This window comes from Tenrec ecaudatus, chromosome 6 (genome assembly GCF_050624435.1).
Source record: "Tenrec ecaudatus isolate mTenEca1 chromosome 6, mTenEca1.hap1, whole genome shotgun sequence".
Classification (NCBI taxonomy): domain Eukaryota; kingdom Metazoa; phylum Chordata; class Mammalia; order Afrosoricida; family Tenrecidae; genus Tenrec; species Tenrec ecaudatus.
Window position 1 is genome coordinate 109,625,628 of NC_134535.1, and position 20,088 is coordinate 109,645,715.

General features: G+C 40.8%; 1 protein-coding gene across 1 annotated transcript in view; it reads right to left on the reverse strand.

Annotated features, from left to right (window-relative positions):
- The window catches only part of CMAS (cytidine monophosphate N-acetylneuraminic acid synthetase), a 33,717-nt gene extending 13,853 nt beyond the window's left edge, over positions 1-19,864 (reverse strand). The window contains exons 1-7 of the mRNA XM_075552009.1: positions 19,551-19,864; positions 11,492-11,634; positions 10,239-10,394; positions 5,748-5,881; positions 4,007-4,101; positions 3,280-3,451; positions 2,325-2,478 (exon numbers count right to left, since the gene is read on the reverse strand). Coding sequence (XP_075408124.1) covers positions 2,325-2,478; positions 3,280-3,451; positions 4,007-4,101; positions 5,748-5,881; positions 10,239-10,394; positions 11,492-11,634; positions 19,551-19,810 — 1,114 coding nt within the window. The 5' untranslated portion in view covers positions 19,811-19,864. The remainder of the gene's footprint in view (positions 1-2,324; positions 2,479-3,279; positions 3,452-4,006; positions 4,102-5,747; positions 5,882-10,238; positions 10,395-11,491; positions 11,635-19,550) is intronic.
- Between the last annotated feature and the right edge of the window lie 224 nt (positions 19,865-20,088).

Below are 20,088 nucleotides of genomic sequence, written 5' to 3' on the forward strand. Positions count from 1 at the left end.
TGTTCATGGGTGAGAGGAAGACATTGTAAGAGAATTCTCAAACATCTTGTTTACCCCAAAATATTTGGCACGTATTTCTAATATTTTTAAAGCGATACAAAATTATCTAAATAAGATCGGCAATACTTTAATCATAATGATAATGTAGTATGTGTTAAAATGTTCTCAACTATCCTGAGATCATTTTTTAGAGTTGATATATTTGATTTCAGAAGCAAACAAAGTCTATATATTGCCTTGGGTAGAGGATTCTTAGTCTCTTTTACATACGATTAGTTCCTCTAATGTTTTCACAATGAAATAATCACTTCTTTTTTCCCTTCCCTCCCTTCCACGCTCTGCCTTTCTTTTCCTCTTTTCTCAAAGGACGGATGTCAGAAGCTTCCAGTATCTTAGGTTCGCCATTCTGAGATTTACCCTCACTATAAGCAATATACCACTAATAAAATGTTGCTTAGAAACTTTATTTTGATCTAAACTTGTTCTACATTAATCTTCTGAGATTGTTGTTAACTACTCTAGGAGTTAGAGTCGTTTCATGGAGAGATAATGAAAATTAAGGCCTGCATTGATTTTCATACCTCAATTCATCAAACTAATGTTTACAAGTATTTTCAACTATTCTACTCATAAAAATGTTACTATATTAAATGACCATATCTTCATACTTTGGGCCTAACATACAAAGCAAAGTTCTGAGTTTTAAAATAAATATTAAGGGATAGACTCTGCCTTCTTATATTTTTACCTGATGTATTTTATAGTTTAACAGAAATGCTACAATAGTAAAATGCACTTCCACGACCAAAAATTTTTTTGAAGAAATCATGTTAAAATCATTCTAATTATCACAACCAATGGATAACATTTTGATAGGTAAAATTCTAGTTTTACTTATATAAATGCATACTGACCATCATTAATATATATGGGATTATGTTAAGCAATTTTCCATTGCCTCCATTTCTTTCCAATGGCTTTATAATGGGTTTACATTATGAGAAAACCGAGGCTAAGACTTATTTAATTTTGTAACAACCTGGATCATTTTTGTATTTTTTCCCCTCTCCTCTACTCTCATGTGTGTATGGACTATTCCAGAAGTCCTCACATCACAGGCCCCAATATATCCCTGTTTTCTCATATGAGGTCGCTATTATTCTTGTAAATAATTCTTTCATACAAGATTTAGAGTACTTACATATGTCAGTCACTTTGCATTCCAAATTTAACATTTAAAATGTTACCGCCACCTCTGCAGGAAGCCCTAACAGTCCCATGGCTGTGCATGGGAGAAAATCGATAAATACCTACAACAAACCAAACTCACGGCCATCCAGTCAGTGTTGACTTACAGTAACCCTGTAGGAAAGGGTAGAACTGCCCCAGTGCGTTTCTTAGCCTGTAAATTTTGATGGAAGTAGAAACCCTGTCTTTCTCCTGAGGTGCTTTTGAACTGCTGACCTTGCAGTTAGCAGGCCAATTGTAACCACCAAGCCACGGGGGTCCTCTATAAATACCCTATTCACTGTTTCACTGGAAAATTTGCCACACCTGACCGTGCCAGTACCTATAGAGTAAACATAATTTTTTTTATAAACATAATTTTTAATGGCTGTACAGTATTCTATTTTATAGCTATTTTATGTTTGCAGGATTCTTTTACCCCCACTGTTGGCACATTGGTACAATGTCTTTCCTCAAACTGGAATGTGGGAGTAAAAAATATGTAGATATTAATAATAGCAAAAAACATTCATAAGGTACTTCACATATACTAGTAATTCCAATACTGGGCTATCTAATTTAATCCCTCTGTTAACGGGTACCCTTAATATCTCTGGTTTACAAATGATTAAACTACTGTCATCAAGTGAATACTGACTGACAGTGAGACTATATAAATTTTCTGAAACCCTGATCTTTCTATAGGAGCAAATAGTGTCGGCCTTCCTCCGATGGAGTGAGTGGCAGGTTGGAGCCATTAATCTGGCAGTGAGCAGTCCGACACCTACCCGACAGCACCCCCAGGACTCCTTACAGAGGAGGAGAGGAACCAAGGCTTAATCTTCCCAAATGGACGGGCTGCCAGGGCGTTCTGACTCAAGATCATCTGAGTGTAGTCACTGCAGCAGGCTACACTAAATACACATTACCAAACGGACATCCATCCAAAGGACTAACCTCCTACTAATTTAACGTTTTGGTCAACAGGATGGGACTTATTTCCCTACCGTCTTGCTGGCCTTAGGGATTTTCTTTATTACTGATTTATATTAAAATTCCTGGTCCACTTTCCTAAGGCTAGATAAAAAGACACTAACCAAGATAGGCCACTTCTTTCCAGCACAGTCCCATTTCTTTTCTCCATTCATCTATAATTGCTAGCTTGTCTGCTATGTTGACTTCCATTTTACAGTCCAGCTTTAAGGCAGCGAGAGTTGGCTTTGAACAGGCTCTTTCTGAGATCAACCTCACCTTAAAATAAAAAAGCGAGAGAGAAAAGTGAATAAGACAGAGCTCTTTTAAAATAAAATAAAACTTTGTAAATAGTACAAGTCACAAATTAGCAGTCCTTTGACTTTCGAAAGGACCAGTAAGACAAAATTGACTGTCATTTTAAAATGGTAAGGCTGAAAACGGTTTTCTTCTAATAGTTGAATATAGGTGGGAGACACACTGTTCTCTATAGTAGGAGGTGTGGAACGGAGTCTACCTACAGATAAACACTACATCGCACACTGTCTTATCCTCATCTGCTCACAGTAGTCAGCCAGCCTTTCTCCCTACGAGCTGCTGGTAGTGCTGAACTGCTGCATGAGGCCCGCAGCCCAATGCCATAACCACTACTTCACGGGCACACAGCTAAATGTTTCTAGTGAATTATAAGAAAAAAAGCTATCATTAAAAAAAAATAAATGTAGACAAAAGCTATTTTGATCTAAAGCTTTCAATCATAAGATTGTTTTACATTTAAAACATACACAAGGTATTTACCTTTTTCTACATGCTGACATTTATTATTAAAGAAACTTTTATTGTTCTATAAGCTCCTGTAAAATGATAGGTAGCTCCAATTTTAAAATATTTTATACTTACTGAACAAACAAAATTAGATTTGTTGATTGATAATATCTAATTTTATTCACCTGAAAGTAAATGGCATCTGAAGACTAAATATCTGAAAAACAGACAAGATTGAGCGTTTAAATCTCTAACTCCCCGCCGTGTCTTTGCCCCTGAGTCAACATCTACTGTAACTATATTCAGGGCACATACCTCAATACCACTTTTCTTTAATAAATTTATCCCAATAGCATCTTTAACATCATAAGATATTATTTCTTTCTGGTCTCCTGATACATAAATGTGGCCATTGGTGAGACATCCATCAATATTGCAAATCAAAAGTTTTATTTCCTTAAGCTTCTCTTTGCCAAAATAGCCATATCTAAAAGAAACCAAAATGGGCTTTAAAATACAAATGCAATACTAATCGCGCCTTCTCATTTGGCTAACACCAGTGAACTGAATACCTCGCTCCATTAGATTATTCTAACCAAACCAAAACCTACTGCCACTTGAGCCAGTAGAGGGTTTCCGTCTCCACAACTTTAAACGGTACAGGGGCAGATACATTCACCTTTCTGCAGAGTGGCTGGTGGGTTTGAACCACTAACCATGTGATTAGCAGCCCAATGCTAAGCTGACAGCAAAAGCAGGGCTCCTTATTCATTCTAACAGCACTTTTCAAATATACTTGATACATGCATTTCAACTTCAAGTGCAAGTATAAGCATTATGGTATAACCAGGCCGTTTCTTGGGTTTCTAAATAAGCCATCTAAAAGCACATTTGCATAACCTTATCCAGCTTTCTCCGCCTACTGACATTCGAAAGGTCTAACACCGTTGGAGTGTCAGACAGCACTGTCTTAAAAGGCAAGGAGACCCCTCTACTGCAAATATGTTAGGCCCTAGTGCAAAGGTCACATGTGTCTTCTTACCTTAATACTCTCTGTTCTGCGATAGGCCAGTCAATATCCACATCTATATCCACACTGTGCTCAGCTCTCATTTCATAGTAGGCCATTTTTCCACCCTAAAGTTATTATAAACATGCATGAGTATGTTTCGGGCATTCATTCACCATTACTAAATACTATGAAAATATATAATACTGACGTTTGTCTTCACGGCTGACTATGGATAATCCAGTAATATCAGTGGCAGACAACCTATGATTGACTTTTGGGAGCGGGGAAATGCTTGTTTCCCATATATTCAAACCACAAAACAAATTTTAAGTTTCAAAATTTACCTATCTAGTGCAAGTTTCCCAGTTTTCTTTACACAGATTTCTATGTTAGGATTGAATGACAGAAACAATACCCATCCCTCACTATTCTGACCACAAGGAATTTTGTGTAAATCCCTAATTCTAAGTCTCTCCCCACCCTCTACCCCCAGCCAGGCAGTTTCAATTTATTATCAACTAAGAGTGTTATAAAAAGGGGGAAGGGGTGGGTTTTCTAATGATAGCAATTATTTGAGTGACCAGAATATTTGAAAGTCATCAGTTTTTCTACAAATATTACTATAATGAGAAGCTTCATTTCCCCCCACACTTCTAGAAGGATTTGGATCACAGTCCCAAGCTCCCGAAGAGCTGGGGGAAACGTGGCATCTCTATGTGCCAAGTCTATTTTCTCGGATACAGTTTGCTTATACCCTGACCAGAAAACTGCATTCATAGCTTGATGCACATTAGAATTTTTACTACACCATGGAGTTTTTGTTTGGCTTTTAAATGTTATTGTTTTTAAATAACAGAAGGACCTGAATTCAAATCATGACTCTACCTTTTACTATTTTTGCCTGGAGCCAATTATTTAAGTTTTCAGAGCTGCAATGGTTGTCTCTGTACAACTGAGAGAACTGTCTACTTCATTAAGCTGTTCTACATCTGTGAAAAGTGTCTCACACAGTTCTTGATACATGGCAAGTGCTGAGAACAATAAGTAGTATAATTAACAAATAGCATATAATGTCTATCATGTAGTCTAAAGATGAGAGACACCTGATCCCTTATTTTAAAATCAGAGTAATGAGACTTAGAACAGATAAAATGTTATATTCAAGTTTATGCAGTAAGAGTTGGGACTCCAAAATCCAAGCTTAATGCCACTGAGACAATTCCAACTCACAGTGACCCTATAGGACAGGGCACAATTGCCCCTGTGGATTTCAAAGACTGTAACTCTCTACAGGAGCAGCAAGCCTCTTCTTTCTGCCACAGTGCAGCTGGTGGCTTCAAACTGCTGACTTTGCAGTTAGCAGCTCAATGGGTAACCCACCATGCCACCAGGGTTCCCTATTTTTAGGACTGGAGTCTTGTTTTTTTGTGTGTGTGTTTGCATCCCCCCTCTATTACACTGGTCTTTTCTCTCTTAAAACAAGGACGTGGATTATACATAAAGTTTTAAATGCAATAATATGAACACCAAGACAAATGTAGACCATTTAGTCCTTGATTCATTTTTCTTCTTAGTGTTATAGTTAAGTTGTACCTGGACTTCTTGCACATTTATTGAATGGAGTACAAAGGTCAGTATTGCAAGGTAAACACCTCAGCTAATAAATCTTGCCAGTAATTTGATTGCCTTCCTCTACAGATTGGTTTTTCCCTTCCTGGAACTCATGAGTACATATAGTTTAAATCCTTGGTGCAAAATAAAAAGCACAAACCTGCAGGTAACCCATCTCTATCAAATGTCTTTTAGCGAAATAAAATGATCCATTTTCATACAATTCGCCATCCCAGTCTTGCCGTCGAGGTCGCTTAGCTGGATTCAAATTCAGGGGTTCAGTTACCTCACGAACTAAAAGCAAAAAGCTACAGTTAAAGCCTGTATCACTCTGACTACAGTAAGTGTTCATTTTGAACTTAAAAATATAAAAATGAATTTGGAAATAGAAACTATTAAGTGGTCAACTGCAGGCACACCTTGTTTTATGGTGCTGCGCACATGGAATTTTCCCCATATTAACATCTTGTGACAACCCTGCCCTGAGCAAGTCTGTCAGCACCCCAATAGCATGTGCTCACTTCATGTCTGCGCCCCATTTGGATGCTTTCATACTCATTCCAACCTTTCCACAAAGCTACTGTACAAAACACAGTTCACGCTATTACACTAAATCATGAAGGACCTTTAAAAATTGTGAAAAATGTTCTTACCTTTTAATTCCATTTTCACAAACCTTTGATATCCTATGTTACACTAAAAAATTACAAGCTGAAAAATGGATGAGAAGATGGAGAAGTTCAATTAAAAATAGAAGGTCTAAGAGAGAATAAAAGTGGATATTCTACAGTGGAGAAAAATACAGTACTTGAAACAGTACCGTAATTTGCTGGGTAGGTTTTAGAATACACCAAACAAGTAAGAAGATCTGATCAATGAACTCAAAGATATTCCAACAGAAATTACCCAACATGAACTAAAAAGAAGAAAAATAGAACATATCAATGATCCAGAAAAGACTGTTAAAGAATTATTTAACTCCATTTTAACTGGAGTCCGAGAAATACAAAGAATCTAGAGGACACATGGAAGAGATAATAATTGAAAATGACACATATCAAGAAGATCAGAGAATCCCAAGCAGATTGACTATGAGGGTATTTCAAAATGTTTGTAGAAAAATGATGAAAGTGAAATATAATGGAATTTCCCCACAAATGGCTGCAAGCTGTCTTGTAAAAAGGAAACCAGTCTTAGAAATCATGGTCCAATGGTAGAAAACCCAAGATAGAAAAAGCTCTCAAAGCAGCCTCAAGGAAGATGGTCCACTACATTTAAGGGAACGGTTTTAACAAGAGCTAATTTGTAATAAGAAACAATGAGGGTAGAAGGTAATGGACTACCATCTTATAGATGCTACTTCAAAGGAATAACAAGATGCAATCTTTTCACATGCTGAAAGAAAAAAAGAACAAGCCTAGAATTCTGTACTCAATGAAATACTCTTCAAAATATAAAGGCAAATTACAGACATTTTGAGACAAACAAAAGCCTGAAGTTCTTGTCCCCAACAGATGTAAACTACTACACGGTAACACACACAGGCCATAAAGAATAAACTACAACAGAAAAGATAAGTATTTCTTAGTAAAGCAAAAACTCATGGCCATGAATCGATTTGGACACATACTGATCCTCTATGTGGGTAAATATGTGGGTGAAGATAAATGATTGTTATAAAATAATTTCTAAAGACTATTACAGCCAATTAAAAAAACATAGCGAAGTATTATTAGGTTACAACACACGTAAAAATCGATTTCTGTTGCTGTGAGATGTTGGTGAGCCGAGTGCGGCTCACGGTGACTGCGTCGGCTTTGAAAGGCCATGACTTTATAGCAAAGACTGCCGGGACCACCTTCAGAGGTGACACCGTGCAGAGTCTCAGCCAGTGGTCACCAGACTACCTGCACAAGCCAGGGGCCCGACTCAGGTTATGTGCCAATCACATTACAAAATAATGCACAACCAAACCAACGCCATCGAGTCAATTCCAACTCACAGCCACTCTGTAGTTTCTGGGCCTCTGAGTCTTGGCAAGAGAGGCCTCATTTCTCTTCTGAGCAGGGGCTGATGGTCCAACACAGAAAACACAGCACCACCAGGGCTCCCGAGCAGGGGGTATATGCCGCTACGATGTGGGGTTTTTTCTTAGTCATGAAGTTTTGAAATATTAATTGAAAACAGGCTACAATAAGTTACTGGAGCACAATGTAATCTCTGGAGTAGTGTTGTCTTAAAAATATATAATGTAAGCCACAAAGACAATTTAAAGTTCTCCAGTAGCTAAATTCAAAAGAAAAACACGTAGAATAAATTATATTTTTTATAAACCAAAATGCCACTGCATTGAGTAATTCAGACCCAGAGAAACCCTATATAGACAATGTCGAAGTACTCTTCAGGGTGTGAGACGATAAATCTTTATGGGAGCAGACAGCCTCATCTTTCTCCCACGGTGGAGTAGTGTGGATGATGGCACTGAACCACCGACCTAATGGTGAGCAGCTCAATGCTCAGCCTACGGGGCCACCAGAGATCTTTTTAATGTTACCCAATGTATGCAAAATTGCTCTCATTCAATGACTTTGCATACTCATATAGAGGTAGACTGTTCCTTAGAGGTGAGAGGCGAGCGACTTCATTTCATATTCCTGGAAGATGTTATTAGAGGGACCAGATGCCGGAGGCAGGCATCAAGTTTGGTAAAATTGAGTCAGTGAAAAAGAAGACCCCTAGAAATGTGGATTGATCCAGGGGCTCAGATTTAGCAATAACTTGTGATGCCGATGGATCAGGCAGTGCTTGGTACAGTTGGGCATGAATTCCTCAGTATCTATGCCGCATTGATTCCAGACTTACCTTAGATACAGAAATCTAGGGATGGCCAAGTCCCTTAAAGAAAATGGTATTTGCTTGCATATGAACTATGCTGATCCTCCTATTATCAAGTCACCCCTACATTCCTTATAATCCCTGATCAATGTAATTCCTATTCTCTCTTAGCCTTTTTAGGGTTGCTTAATTTCCCCCAACTATTTTTGAGCCCTGGTTGGTTGAGTCCCAGAATATGGAACCTGGGATATAGAGGGCCAAATGCACATAAGCGTCCTCTGGGCTAGAAGTGACTAGGTAGTATCTAACTACAACAACACACCAAAAATTGTCATCTCAACATGTAATAAACATAAAAACTATCGGAGGAATATATCACAGCCTGTGTTTTCCTCTCCCCTCCACACAGAGCTAGAATCCCAGTGTGTCTCTCACCCTTCCATCACCCTGCGAGTTGGACTGGCCACATTTCAAGTACTAGCAGGGATAGTGGTTCCCGTTTGGGCGCTGCTGCCTTCGAAAACAGAAGTGAGAGATGTTTTAAACCCATGAACCTACTAGCACTGACAGCAGTCAGCATTTGATACGGCAGAGAAAACGTAACGATAAAACACGCCACTGGCTTAGACTCACTATCTATCAAGGGCATTCTCTTTGACACTGGTCTCAAGGGTACATAGCATATGGAAAAACCAGCCAACTATCTTTAACGTTTAAAGTTATGTTAACAGACATTTCTATGTTTCTTCAGAAATAGTTAGGGATCTGTCATTATGGATCTCCCATCTATTTAACCTAGATTTTTCTTGTGCCTATTTAATTTTAAATCAAAAAGCATTTAAAATCTCAACATTCAGAGTAATGGCGAGGCTTTATGTGCTTCTAAAATTTATATTTTAAGCTTTAATAAATCTTCTCTCGAACTTATTTCTAAGATTTGAAGAAATATCAAAATTGACATAGAAGACATTCAGAAACTGTTTACTGCGTGAAATCAGTACATAAATCCATCCACCCATCGTGATTTTAGAGCTTTTGACAACATTTACAATTTGAGATTGAAAAAATAATGATTTCACATCAATCTTTGTCCCCTAGATTATTTTCACTGCTCTTCTTTGTACCTTCTCCAATTTTGTGGCATCTTTCTTCTTGTTAAGGATTAAAATAGGTTATCCAAAAAGATAAGCTGAAATCCTAACCCTTGGACCTATGAGTGCGATCTTGTGTGAGAAAACAAGGTCTCAGCTTTGTAAAACACCCTGCAGGAAGTCACACGGGAGTAGAGCCAGTCTGACATCGAATCCCTTCCATGTCCTGTGAACGAGGAGGACGCAGGCGGTCACACAGGGAGAACTGCATACAAACCAAAGAACCCCCAGGGCTAAGGCGGAGAAACACAGGACCCTTTCTTCTGAGACCAGACAACAGAGCTACTTAGAGCCTATCCACACAGCCACTCCCCGAACAACTGAACACAGGCATGTGAGAACACATTTAATTTAGGATGAACCCATACATGCAAGGCCTGGGATTTTAGTAGCAATACTTTTCTTCTTACCGTAAATGGCAAATCAGGGTAGTAATGTTCCTACCACTCTTTCTAAAGAGTGATGTATAGAATGAATTTGGTTTCACTATCTTGCCTCAATGATACCAAAATTTAGAACTGATTAAAAATGCCATTAAGCACCATGGCCCCAAATATTTTTTTAACTGTTCCTTTTTTTACTTTCTTATTAAAGAATAAAACTTCAAATAAACAAAAAGTGATTTTTGGTAAAATGAGCAAAAATAAAGATCAATGACAGATTACCTCCTTTCTGAATTTCACTCCATCGAAACTGATGGCGTCTCACAACAGAGAACACAGAATCATATCCTTCTTCTCGGATCATGTCTGCAACTTTCTGAAGGTCAGTAGGATGCAAACATGGAGAAGTCGCTTGAATATTTCCTATAATGTCAACCTCTTAAAAAGACAAAAGAAAAAGGACATCAAAATAAAGTCTGTGAGATAAAGTTGTTTTACTTTATGAAAACAGAGCTCTTATCTACCACACCGAGTCATTTTATTAAATGGTAGAAATGTATAATATAAGTGGAATATTAGGTCTGTGTTATATAGGTGTGTGTGTGTATGTAAGATATTTTATGCCTTGAACTGTGCACTTTCATGTTTTACGGCACTGTATTACGTGAGTAGGGTCACTAAACACCAGACACTTGTTCCTTTAGCCTGGCCTGTTCCCAAGACTTCAGAAGCCTGACAATCATGGTTCAATGAGCTTGTGATTTTCTGAGTAAGGTTCCCATTTAAACTTTGGTAATATTTGATCACACACTGCTCTCTTGATGTATTCTGATATGATTATGCAAAATTTGAATGTTCAAAATGCTGATGAAATCAGGTAAAATATAGGTGCCCTGGAAATGTATTAAATTATTTGGAGCTCTGGAAATGTATTAAATCATTTGGAGTCCAGATTACAAACGTGGTAATGATGTGCTACCCAACTTACAAGTTATTTATGAAACCTACATTAAAAGAAAAATCAAACAAACCTCACAGCCATCAAGTAGATTCCAACTTCTAGGGAGTAGACCCTATAGGGCAGGGTAGAACTGACTGGGGTTCCAGGACTATAACTCTTTATGGGAGTAGACCCTATAGGGCAGGGTAGAATGGACTGGGGATCCCGGACTATAATTCTTTATGGGAGTAGACCCCATAGGGCAGGGTAGAACTGACTGGGGTTCCCAGACTGTAACTCTTTATGGGAGGAGACCCTATAGGGCAGGGTAGAACTGACTGAGGTTCCCAGACTGTAACTCTTTATGAGAGTAGAAAGCCTCACCTTTCTCCCAGAGTGGCTGGTGGTTCTGACCTGTTGACCTGGTGGTTAGCAGCCCAATGCATAACCACTACACCCTCAGGACTTCCACACAGCTTTCTGTTAATGGTGATCTGAGTATTTTGTTAATTCCAAATGTTAAAATAAGTCTTACGATGAGAAATGGTTGAGAAATAGATAGCATTTAAAATAAAATGATTAATCAAACTCATACCATTGTGATAATTAAGAAACTCTACGATGGCATCCAGAGAGGTAGAGCTGTCTTTCGAAACTTCAGAACTTCTACGATGAACTTGTGCCCCAAATTGCTTGGCCACATTCTCAATTTCTTCATGGTCTGTTGAAACCCACACACTGTCCAAATATTAAAAACAAAAGAAAAACACAAACAATAAAAAACAAACATGTCATAAATATAGCTTGATGAAATTGGGTAGGGGGAAACTGGCAGTTTTAGGGCTACTGGTATATTGAATACAGCAGTCCTGTTAAAAGTTCAAATATAAAAATGAAAGAGGAGCCTGCTTCTTTTTCCTTATCCAATTCTAAAATATTGTAAAGTTTTGCTTAAAAAGTTGACTTGGGTTAGCCATATTATAAAGCTGAATAGTTCCAAGCTTTGAAGATATTAAATGCACAAATCTACATTCAAAACAATCAGCTAATTGAATACTTTCCCCCAACTAACAGAAGGTGTGTGTTTATATGTGTGTGTGTGTGTATTTGAACAAAGAATCAATTTGATCAATAATAATTAAGGACATCTACTGCCATAGTTTACATAGTTATCTAATGAGAAATTAGAAGATAATGATTAAGTGCACCATACTTTTGGGGGGAAGTATATGAGACAGTAATGAAGTTTTCCCCGATTGTTATGAACTGAAAACTGTCCTCCCAAAATAGGCATTGTAAATCGCAAACCTCTCAACCTGTGGGAATAGGGTTTCTTTGCTTCGTTAATGAGACCGTCTATCAGTCGTGTCTCAAATCAATCATGTCTGCGATCTATCCAGAAAGCGCAGATTAGGTTTAGAGAAGAAGCACAAATGCTGCAGGGAGATGTGTGCCACTGAGGAACAGAAGCTGAAGAGGAAAGGACCTGCTCCCAGAGCTGACAGAGGAAGCTTCCCCTAGAGGTGACAGTCTGATTTTAGACATTAAACCTTCCAAATGGAGAAGATATCTTAAAAAAAAAACCAAAACCCACCCACTTATATTCGTTAGAGCAGGACTAAGCAAATAAGACCTAGAGCTTTACAAAGTCTCATTGCTAGAAATAGAAAATATGACTATTACTCAAGCCACATTTACTAGCATACAGAGGCCTTGTGGCAAAATAGGCTAAGTGTTGGGCTGTTAACCACAAGGTCAGCGGTTCAAACCCACAAGCCACGCCTAAGTATAACCCTCAAGCAGATTACTTCCATAAAGACTGACATGACAGATTCAGAAGCCAGTTCTATTTTGTCCCATAGGGTTGATATGAGTTAGAACCAACTCAATGGCTGTGGGTTTAATGGTGTCATTTTTATCATAGAGGTACTTTAATAATTTATAGTCTTGTTATAAATACATTCTTCTATCCTATTCATTTAACGTTTATTGAAGGAGAGGAATTTGCAGGTTTCAAGCATCTATGCTAATTGTCAATATTAACCAAAAATCCACTCCCATCAAGACTGTCAATACAGAATATAATTTAAAAAAATTTTTTTACATCTTAGAATTTCATTTGTTTGTTCCCTTTAGCATGAATGTTTTTTTAAAAAATCAAAGCAAGTCTGGGAAACAAAGCGCGCCACTGGAAAGGGGTCAGGACTTATATTCTTGCCTTCCTTGGTGCGACATTAAACTTGGAATCCGATTTTATGACATAATTCTGGGATATATTTTTCACTGGAGAAATGTTACAGTTGAAAGTTTGTCAAAAAGTTAAGTCCAATGAAAAGACAGTGAATTTTTAAAATGCAAAGGGCAAAGGAAGGATTGTAAGATGATCATTAGAATACAGTACAAAGTAAAAAAGTAAAATTTTTAAAATGAAGTTTCTTTAGACTTTTTACTACTTTTCATTAAAAAAAATTAAAAATCCACTGCCCTTGTATCAATTCTGACTTATAGTGACCCTGTAGGACAGAGTAAAATTTTTTTAGGGTTTCTGAGACTGAAAATCTTTATGGGACCAGAAGTCTCATCTTTCTTCAGTAGGTCTAACTCACAAGCCTTTCTATTAGCAGCTCAATGCTTAACCCATTGCATCACCGGAGCTCCTTAATTTGTCTAAAGTATATGCGTATCACTGAAGCCATCAATTTTATTGCCCTGGTATTCACTGCAAAAAAATTGAACAGAACAGGGTCCACTGACCTTCTACAAATGCTTCAGAGGTAAATAAAATATAGTCAGGGTTTGGAAGACCTACGTCGAACAGGTTTATTTTCTTCCTCCATTTTTTGAAAAAATGCACTCACTGATGAGATATTTAGAGTGCCTTTGTTGCCCCGTTACCATCCTGGTCTCTGGGGACATTAACCATGTGTACAGTGCAGTCCCACTGTCTGCCTATCAGAGAAGACTGAAGCCAACAGAGTATTAACTTATCTTCATACTGAGATCCTGGCTGGTTAATGTGCTCAGCTGTAACTGAAAGTTTGGCAGTCTGAGTAGCCTCAGAGGCTTGTTGAAAGAAATGCCTGTCAATCTACTTTTGAAAAATTAGCCACTGAACACCCTGTAGAGCATTGTCCTTTCCTGACGTATATAGAATTGTCCTGAGTCAGAATCTATTCAAGAGCAATTGGTTTTACAAAAACCATTGAGGAAAGAGACAAGGAAGCAAATAAAAACTACACTTGAACTTGCCCCGAGTAGGAACTGAATCAGTGGCAAATAACAACACCTCTATAATACTTTATTTTTTACAAAGCACTTTGACAGTGCCTGCTACAATAAAGGTGCTCAATGCTCATTTGCTGAACAAATGAAACAATGAATAGTTGAGCTCAGGTCCTGCAGGGAGCACCTCAAATCCTGGCTCTACCACACGACAGCTATACGACTGTGGGCAAATTCTTTATCTCATGAAGCCCCAATTTTCAGTAAGATGAAACTGATAAAACTGTAAAGGTTAAATATAAATCCATTAACAAAAAATACACATTAAATAAATGTTACTACTGCTATTAGTCAATTCCAATTCAGTGTGACCCTGCATAGACTGTAAATCGTTACAGGAGCAGGTGTAGTCTCAGTGTTTTCCCTCGGAGCGGCTGATGGGTTTGAACCGCTTACCTTGTGGTTAGCAGTCCGATCCTTACCTGCTAGAGGCACCAGGTTATTTAAAAGAATATCAGGTATAATAGTGGTGGTGTGGTCAGTTTCCATCAGCATAGTGCAGAATTGTGTTCCACAGGTTTTCAAGACTGACCTGTCAAAAGCAAGTCAGTCACCAGGCTTTCTGCCAAGGCGCCTCTGCTGGGTCTGACCGTAACCAGTCATTGCTTAATGGTCCGCTCTACTCAGGGACGCCTCAGAATGGTAATCAATAAGTAAATGATATAGTCATTTAATCCTCACACTGAATCTGTTAGAAGGAAAACTAGTTTTCTTTCTGTTCATCTAAGGTACAAAATCGCAGTTATCTAATTTGTATGTTTTATGTAAGTCAATGGATGGGAAAGTAGCATCCTGTATGTACACCGCAGACATCTCAGTCATCCCTTAAAACAAAATGTCCGTCACAGTTTTAAAGTACTAAACTGAATAGATGATTTCGTTATAGGGGAGTCATGTGAGGGAGGTCCAAGAGAAGAATGAACCCAGAAGCTTAATAAAATCAAGCAAAATAAATGTCAAGTCTAATGACAGTGGCGTTAGCCTTGAATGAGGTCTTGTTTCACCCACCTAACAGGACGGACAGGAACAGCAAGCACGGCCTTTCCAGCAGTTCACTCACATCACAACCTGCCGTTTCAAGCACAGCAGTACCCAAAGCACAGGTCTTTCATTAATCATAAGCCCGCTCTTGAAAGGAAATTAAGACGGACTTTTTCACAAGCATGGTGACATTTTAAAACGGGATTCTGAGGTGTAACACTATTAACACAGAATCCACTGTTGAGAAGCAAGCTCTCATAAAGTCAGTTCCAACAGTAATTCTTTCTTAGCGAAAAAGTCAAAATAAAACAAAAACAGTCTCAGAATTTTCCAAGCAGTATCCCACGTTGAGGCGCCCTGGTGGCCTAGTGAAGACGTGCTGCGCTAACCACACGGTCCGCAGACTGAAACCGCTTCCTCAGTAGCCGCCTCTTTCACTCCAGAAAAGCCAGCCTCTGGAGCGCACTGGGCAGTTCTACCTTGTCCTACAGGGCTGTGATGAGTTGGTATCAGATGGCAGTGAGTTTGGGTTTGGTTTACAGTTTACAAACCTTCCTTGAAAAGTATTGTTATCTTTGAGTCTGAGCAGGCTAGAAAACGCTTCCCTAATGACGTCAGATGATGGCTTTTAAACAAAAAATTGGATTGCTACAGTGGCTGCAACAATGGGCTCAATCATCATTATGAGGCAGGCTGGTGCCAGCCCGGGCAGGGGTTCCTTCCGTTGCACATAGCCTAGTAGTTATGAATCACAATGCACTGCACATACCTAACAAGAAGGCCTGAAAAACAAAAGCCAGGTAGCTACCATTTTCTTGACTTCCTTCCTGAGGTAAATAAGTATTTGTTGAATAAATAAGGGAGAGATACGGGGACGAATGAAAAGTCTTTCAATCTCCTTAGGTAGCTTGTGAAAGTCAATGATGTTCAAACCAACACATTTTAGTTGGGGGGTCTAATGCATAAAGCGTGAAGAATATCTAGGCGAATGTTGATAGTAACTCACCACGGCCTAGAAGCTTCCCACCTAGGAGTGTGGAGATGTCCTTGGTCAAATCCAGCCTACAACTCAGCCTGTTTTTGTAAATCAAGGTCTCCTACAGTTCAGCCACGCTCATTCCTTTGTACATGGTCTGCGGTCAAGCTCACACCACGCAATGGCAGAATTGACTGCCACAGAGACTATCTAGCAGCCAAAGCCCAACCCATTTTCTAGCTGGCCCTTTACAGGAAAAGTTAGGTAATTCTTGAAACAGAGAAGACTTATTTAACTAACTCTACAAATTCAAAGAATTTTAATAGAAGACTTCTGAAGAGTATCATAATATCTCATTCATAGCAAGGAAACTATGGCCTGTGGAAGAGATGAAGATTGTGAAAACCTCCAGTTGTAGGTAAATAACATGCTAGGTATCATTCTAAAACTAAGAGGCCTGGAAGAGCAGTAGTTATGCACTCAGCCCTTAAACAAAAGGTTAGAGGTTCAAACCCAGCAGCTGCTCTATAGGAGAAAGATGTGGCAGCACGCTGTTGTCAACCCTGCAGCCTTGGAGGCAGTTCTACTCTGTTCTGTACAATCACTGTAACTGAGAATCAACCCCCTGGCAATGTGTATTCTGAGGACCACAGACACATAGATACATGCCTTCCTCAGTAAGCCCACTGAAACAAAATCCAGTGTGCAGATGAGGAAACTGAGGCAGAGATTAATAGCTCTGCCTATCATTGTTGCTCAATGAACATGTGGCGAAGGTGGGATTGAAAACACCTAGACTCTAGAGCAGCAGTTCTCAACCTGTGTGTCGCGACCCTTCAAAGGGGTTGCTTGTTTCCTAACAGTAGCAACATGTTAGGAAGTAGCAACGAAAATAATGTTATGGCTGGGGCGTCACCACAACATGAGGAACTGTATGAAAGGGTCACGGCATTAGGAAGGTTGGGAACCACTGCTCTAGACCTTATGCTGTGTAAAAAATAATTCTTCAGTGAAATCCACACCTTATCTGTCTGGTTTTCACTCTTTACCACATATATTCTTCCCAACTTTTAGTAAACTTCCCAACCTTTTGCTTGGAGCTGTCAAGTGTTTCAGGAAGGGCTCCACAGGTGGCATCTGTGGCTACAAGGTGCCGACAGCAGCACTGCTCTCAGGACATGGTCTGGTTCAAGGACTGGGGACCCAGTGAGACTTTGGTTAACGGTGTGAGGAGGGCCGCCCTTCCAGATGAGCGTCTAAGCTGGAACAACATGAGGAATGTAACCACACTGACACCATAGAGTCCCCCAAGGAGAACCAAGAAATGCAGGGTAGTGGTGAAAAGAAGTGCACCATCCCCTCTACCCTGTTTCCTCCGTCTTCAAAAATGTCTGCCACCTCCTGGGTATAGTATATTCATTGGCCGTACACTGCCTGTCCACACCATGGTGCAAACTCGAGGAGGCGGAACACTGCTGTCCTTGCTGCTGCTATGACTGGTGCGGGAACTAGACCAGCAGAACGTCTGGCACATAGGAAAGCCACACACCCTGCCACTGCGGCGATTCTGACTCATGAGGACCCCATGTGTGCGCTTCAGGACGGAGCTATCCGTGTCCACTTTGGAAGTAGACTACGACACAGTTCTCCCAGCAGGCCACTGGGAGGTTTCACTCTGGCAACCTCTCTGTGAGTACGTGAGGGCTGAGCCATTTGCGTCACCCAGGACACCTCCCGGAACATCACAGGTTCTCAATAAAGATTTGCTAAGTGAAACGTCTTTGCCCTTGAATCTGATTATACCGGAAACAATTTTTCCCCTTTGGGTGTGTACGAGTCCTAAGTGAGAGTTTGTTTTCAGTTAATCTGTGAATGTGATTTCCAGTTCATTTCCCTTTAATTTTACTTGATCACTGCTGCCAAGACTCCTGAATTTCTCTGTCCTTCTATAGTCTCTGCGCTTTCTATAGTCAGAAGCAACACAACATGACAAGTGTTTCAAGGGGAGGTAGTATGAGAACAAGAGCCAATGCTGCATTTATGCTGGTATCACCTTAGCTACAGTGACCTAAACTAGGGGTCTCAAGTCAATTCACTGCCATCAAGTCAATTCTGACTCTATAGGGCAGGGTAGAACTGCCCCTGTGGGTTTCCGAGAATGTAACTCTTTGCTGGAGTAGAAAGACCCTTCTTTCTCCCTAAGACTGCCTGGTGGTTTCAAACTGCTGACTTTCTGGGTCACAGCCCAACTTGTAACTACTACGCCACCAGGGCTCCTTAAACAAGGATCAGTAACTGTTTATTGAGTTGAACGGTACTGCTTGCCCGCCCTCTCCTATCTCTGTTTTGCAGGCTTCCGATGACACATTAGGGTTATCTTCGGGGTGCCAGTGCCCATGTGCCTTCCTCCAGCTAAGAGGCTTTCTTTGGATGAAAACATTAACAAAAATGAGTGAATGTATGCTGTTTTGAGTACTTCCTCTTTCAATAAGGCTGGTTACATAGAAAACCACTGACTTAATTGTTTATCAGTATTATTTTCAAAAACATCTTTTTTGCTAATTAAAACCCAGTCATCAATGTGAAAATATTTTAATTTCCTTAATAACAAACACAAAGTGTAACTGGGTCAAAGCCACTATGTGCATCTTCATTTTTTTTTTTTTGGCACCGATCACGTTTGCAGAATCTATCTCCCTTCTTTTATGAGTGACACACACTTGCAAGCCCTGGCCAATCTGACATAACATAATGTCTCTAAATATGCACAAAATTGCCCTTGGGGCAGAGAAGATGCTACAGGGATGGCCGAACCATTCGGAGGCATGTCATAAAACCTTGGTTTCCTACCGCCTCTCACCTGTGCACAGCTGTCGAGAGCCTTCTAAATTATGCTGACTCACAGACTGCCAGTACAGGGTATTTTACAAAGGTCAAGAAAGGATCTCCACGCTGAGCCTGAAACCAGAAAAGCTCAGAGTCCAGACTGTTCATCAACTGGTCATCTCCCTAATCAATCACATCAGCACCAGGTGGGAAGCAACAGGGCCTCTGGGTAAAAAGATTACACCAAGGTCGCCACACTCCTGAGGAGGGGCCTTTTCTCTGCCCCCGACCCCTCGGCCACCCCCGGGGAGAGAGAGAGTGGGAGGCAATAAGATGCCCAGGAAGGGGCAGTCTCTTTCTCCTCCCGCCACCTCCTTACGGATGCACATTCTCCAGGACCGGAGCAGTAACTGTCCCAGGTCACGACTGCGAGCAGCCAAGGAAGGAGGAACTGCAGCTTTTCCTCCTAAGCACTCAGCCAGCGCCCAGGCCCCCCTTCCTGGAGCCACAACCCGGGAAACCCCCAGCCCCTTCCACGCCCAGCCCTCCCCCTCCCTTCTCCCCTAGGCCCTCTGCCGCACATGCGCACCTCTGGAAGACCCCCGAGTCCAGGGCCGCACGCAGGACCCAGCCTATGAGCGGGACCCCCGCCAGGCGCTTAATGTTCTTCAGGGGGATGCCCTTGCTGCCGCCCCGGGCCAGGATCAGGGCCGCCAGGTGCGGGGGCTTCTCCACCCCTCGGCCCTGGCCACCGCGGGCATTGCGCTGCAGCTTCGGCGGCCGGCCCCGGGACGGCCGCCCTCGAGGGTTGGAGACAGAGGTAGTGGCCCCCTTCTCCACCGTGTCCATTTTCCTCCCACGCCTTCTCCCCAGCTTTTCCACATCCGGGAGCTCTTCCTCCTCCCCCTCGGCGCGGCGCGGCGCCGCCGGCCCCCGCCTACCTGCCAGCCCCCGCGGGTGACTGCGGCTGGCCCCGCCCACTCTCCCCGCCCTCGCAGTGCATGCCGGGAGTTGTAGTCCGCCGCCGCCTCGCCCATGGTCTCCAGATGGCGGGACTCTGTTGGAGCGGTCGTCGCTCCCCAACCCAACCCGACTGGTGTCCGGAGGAAACGCAGCTTGTTCGTGTT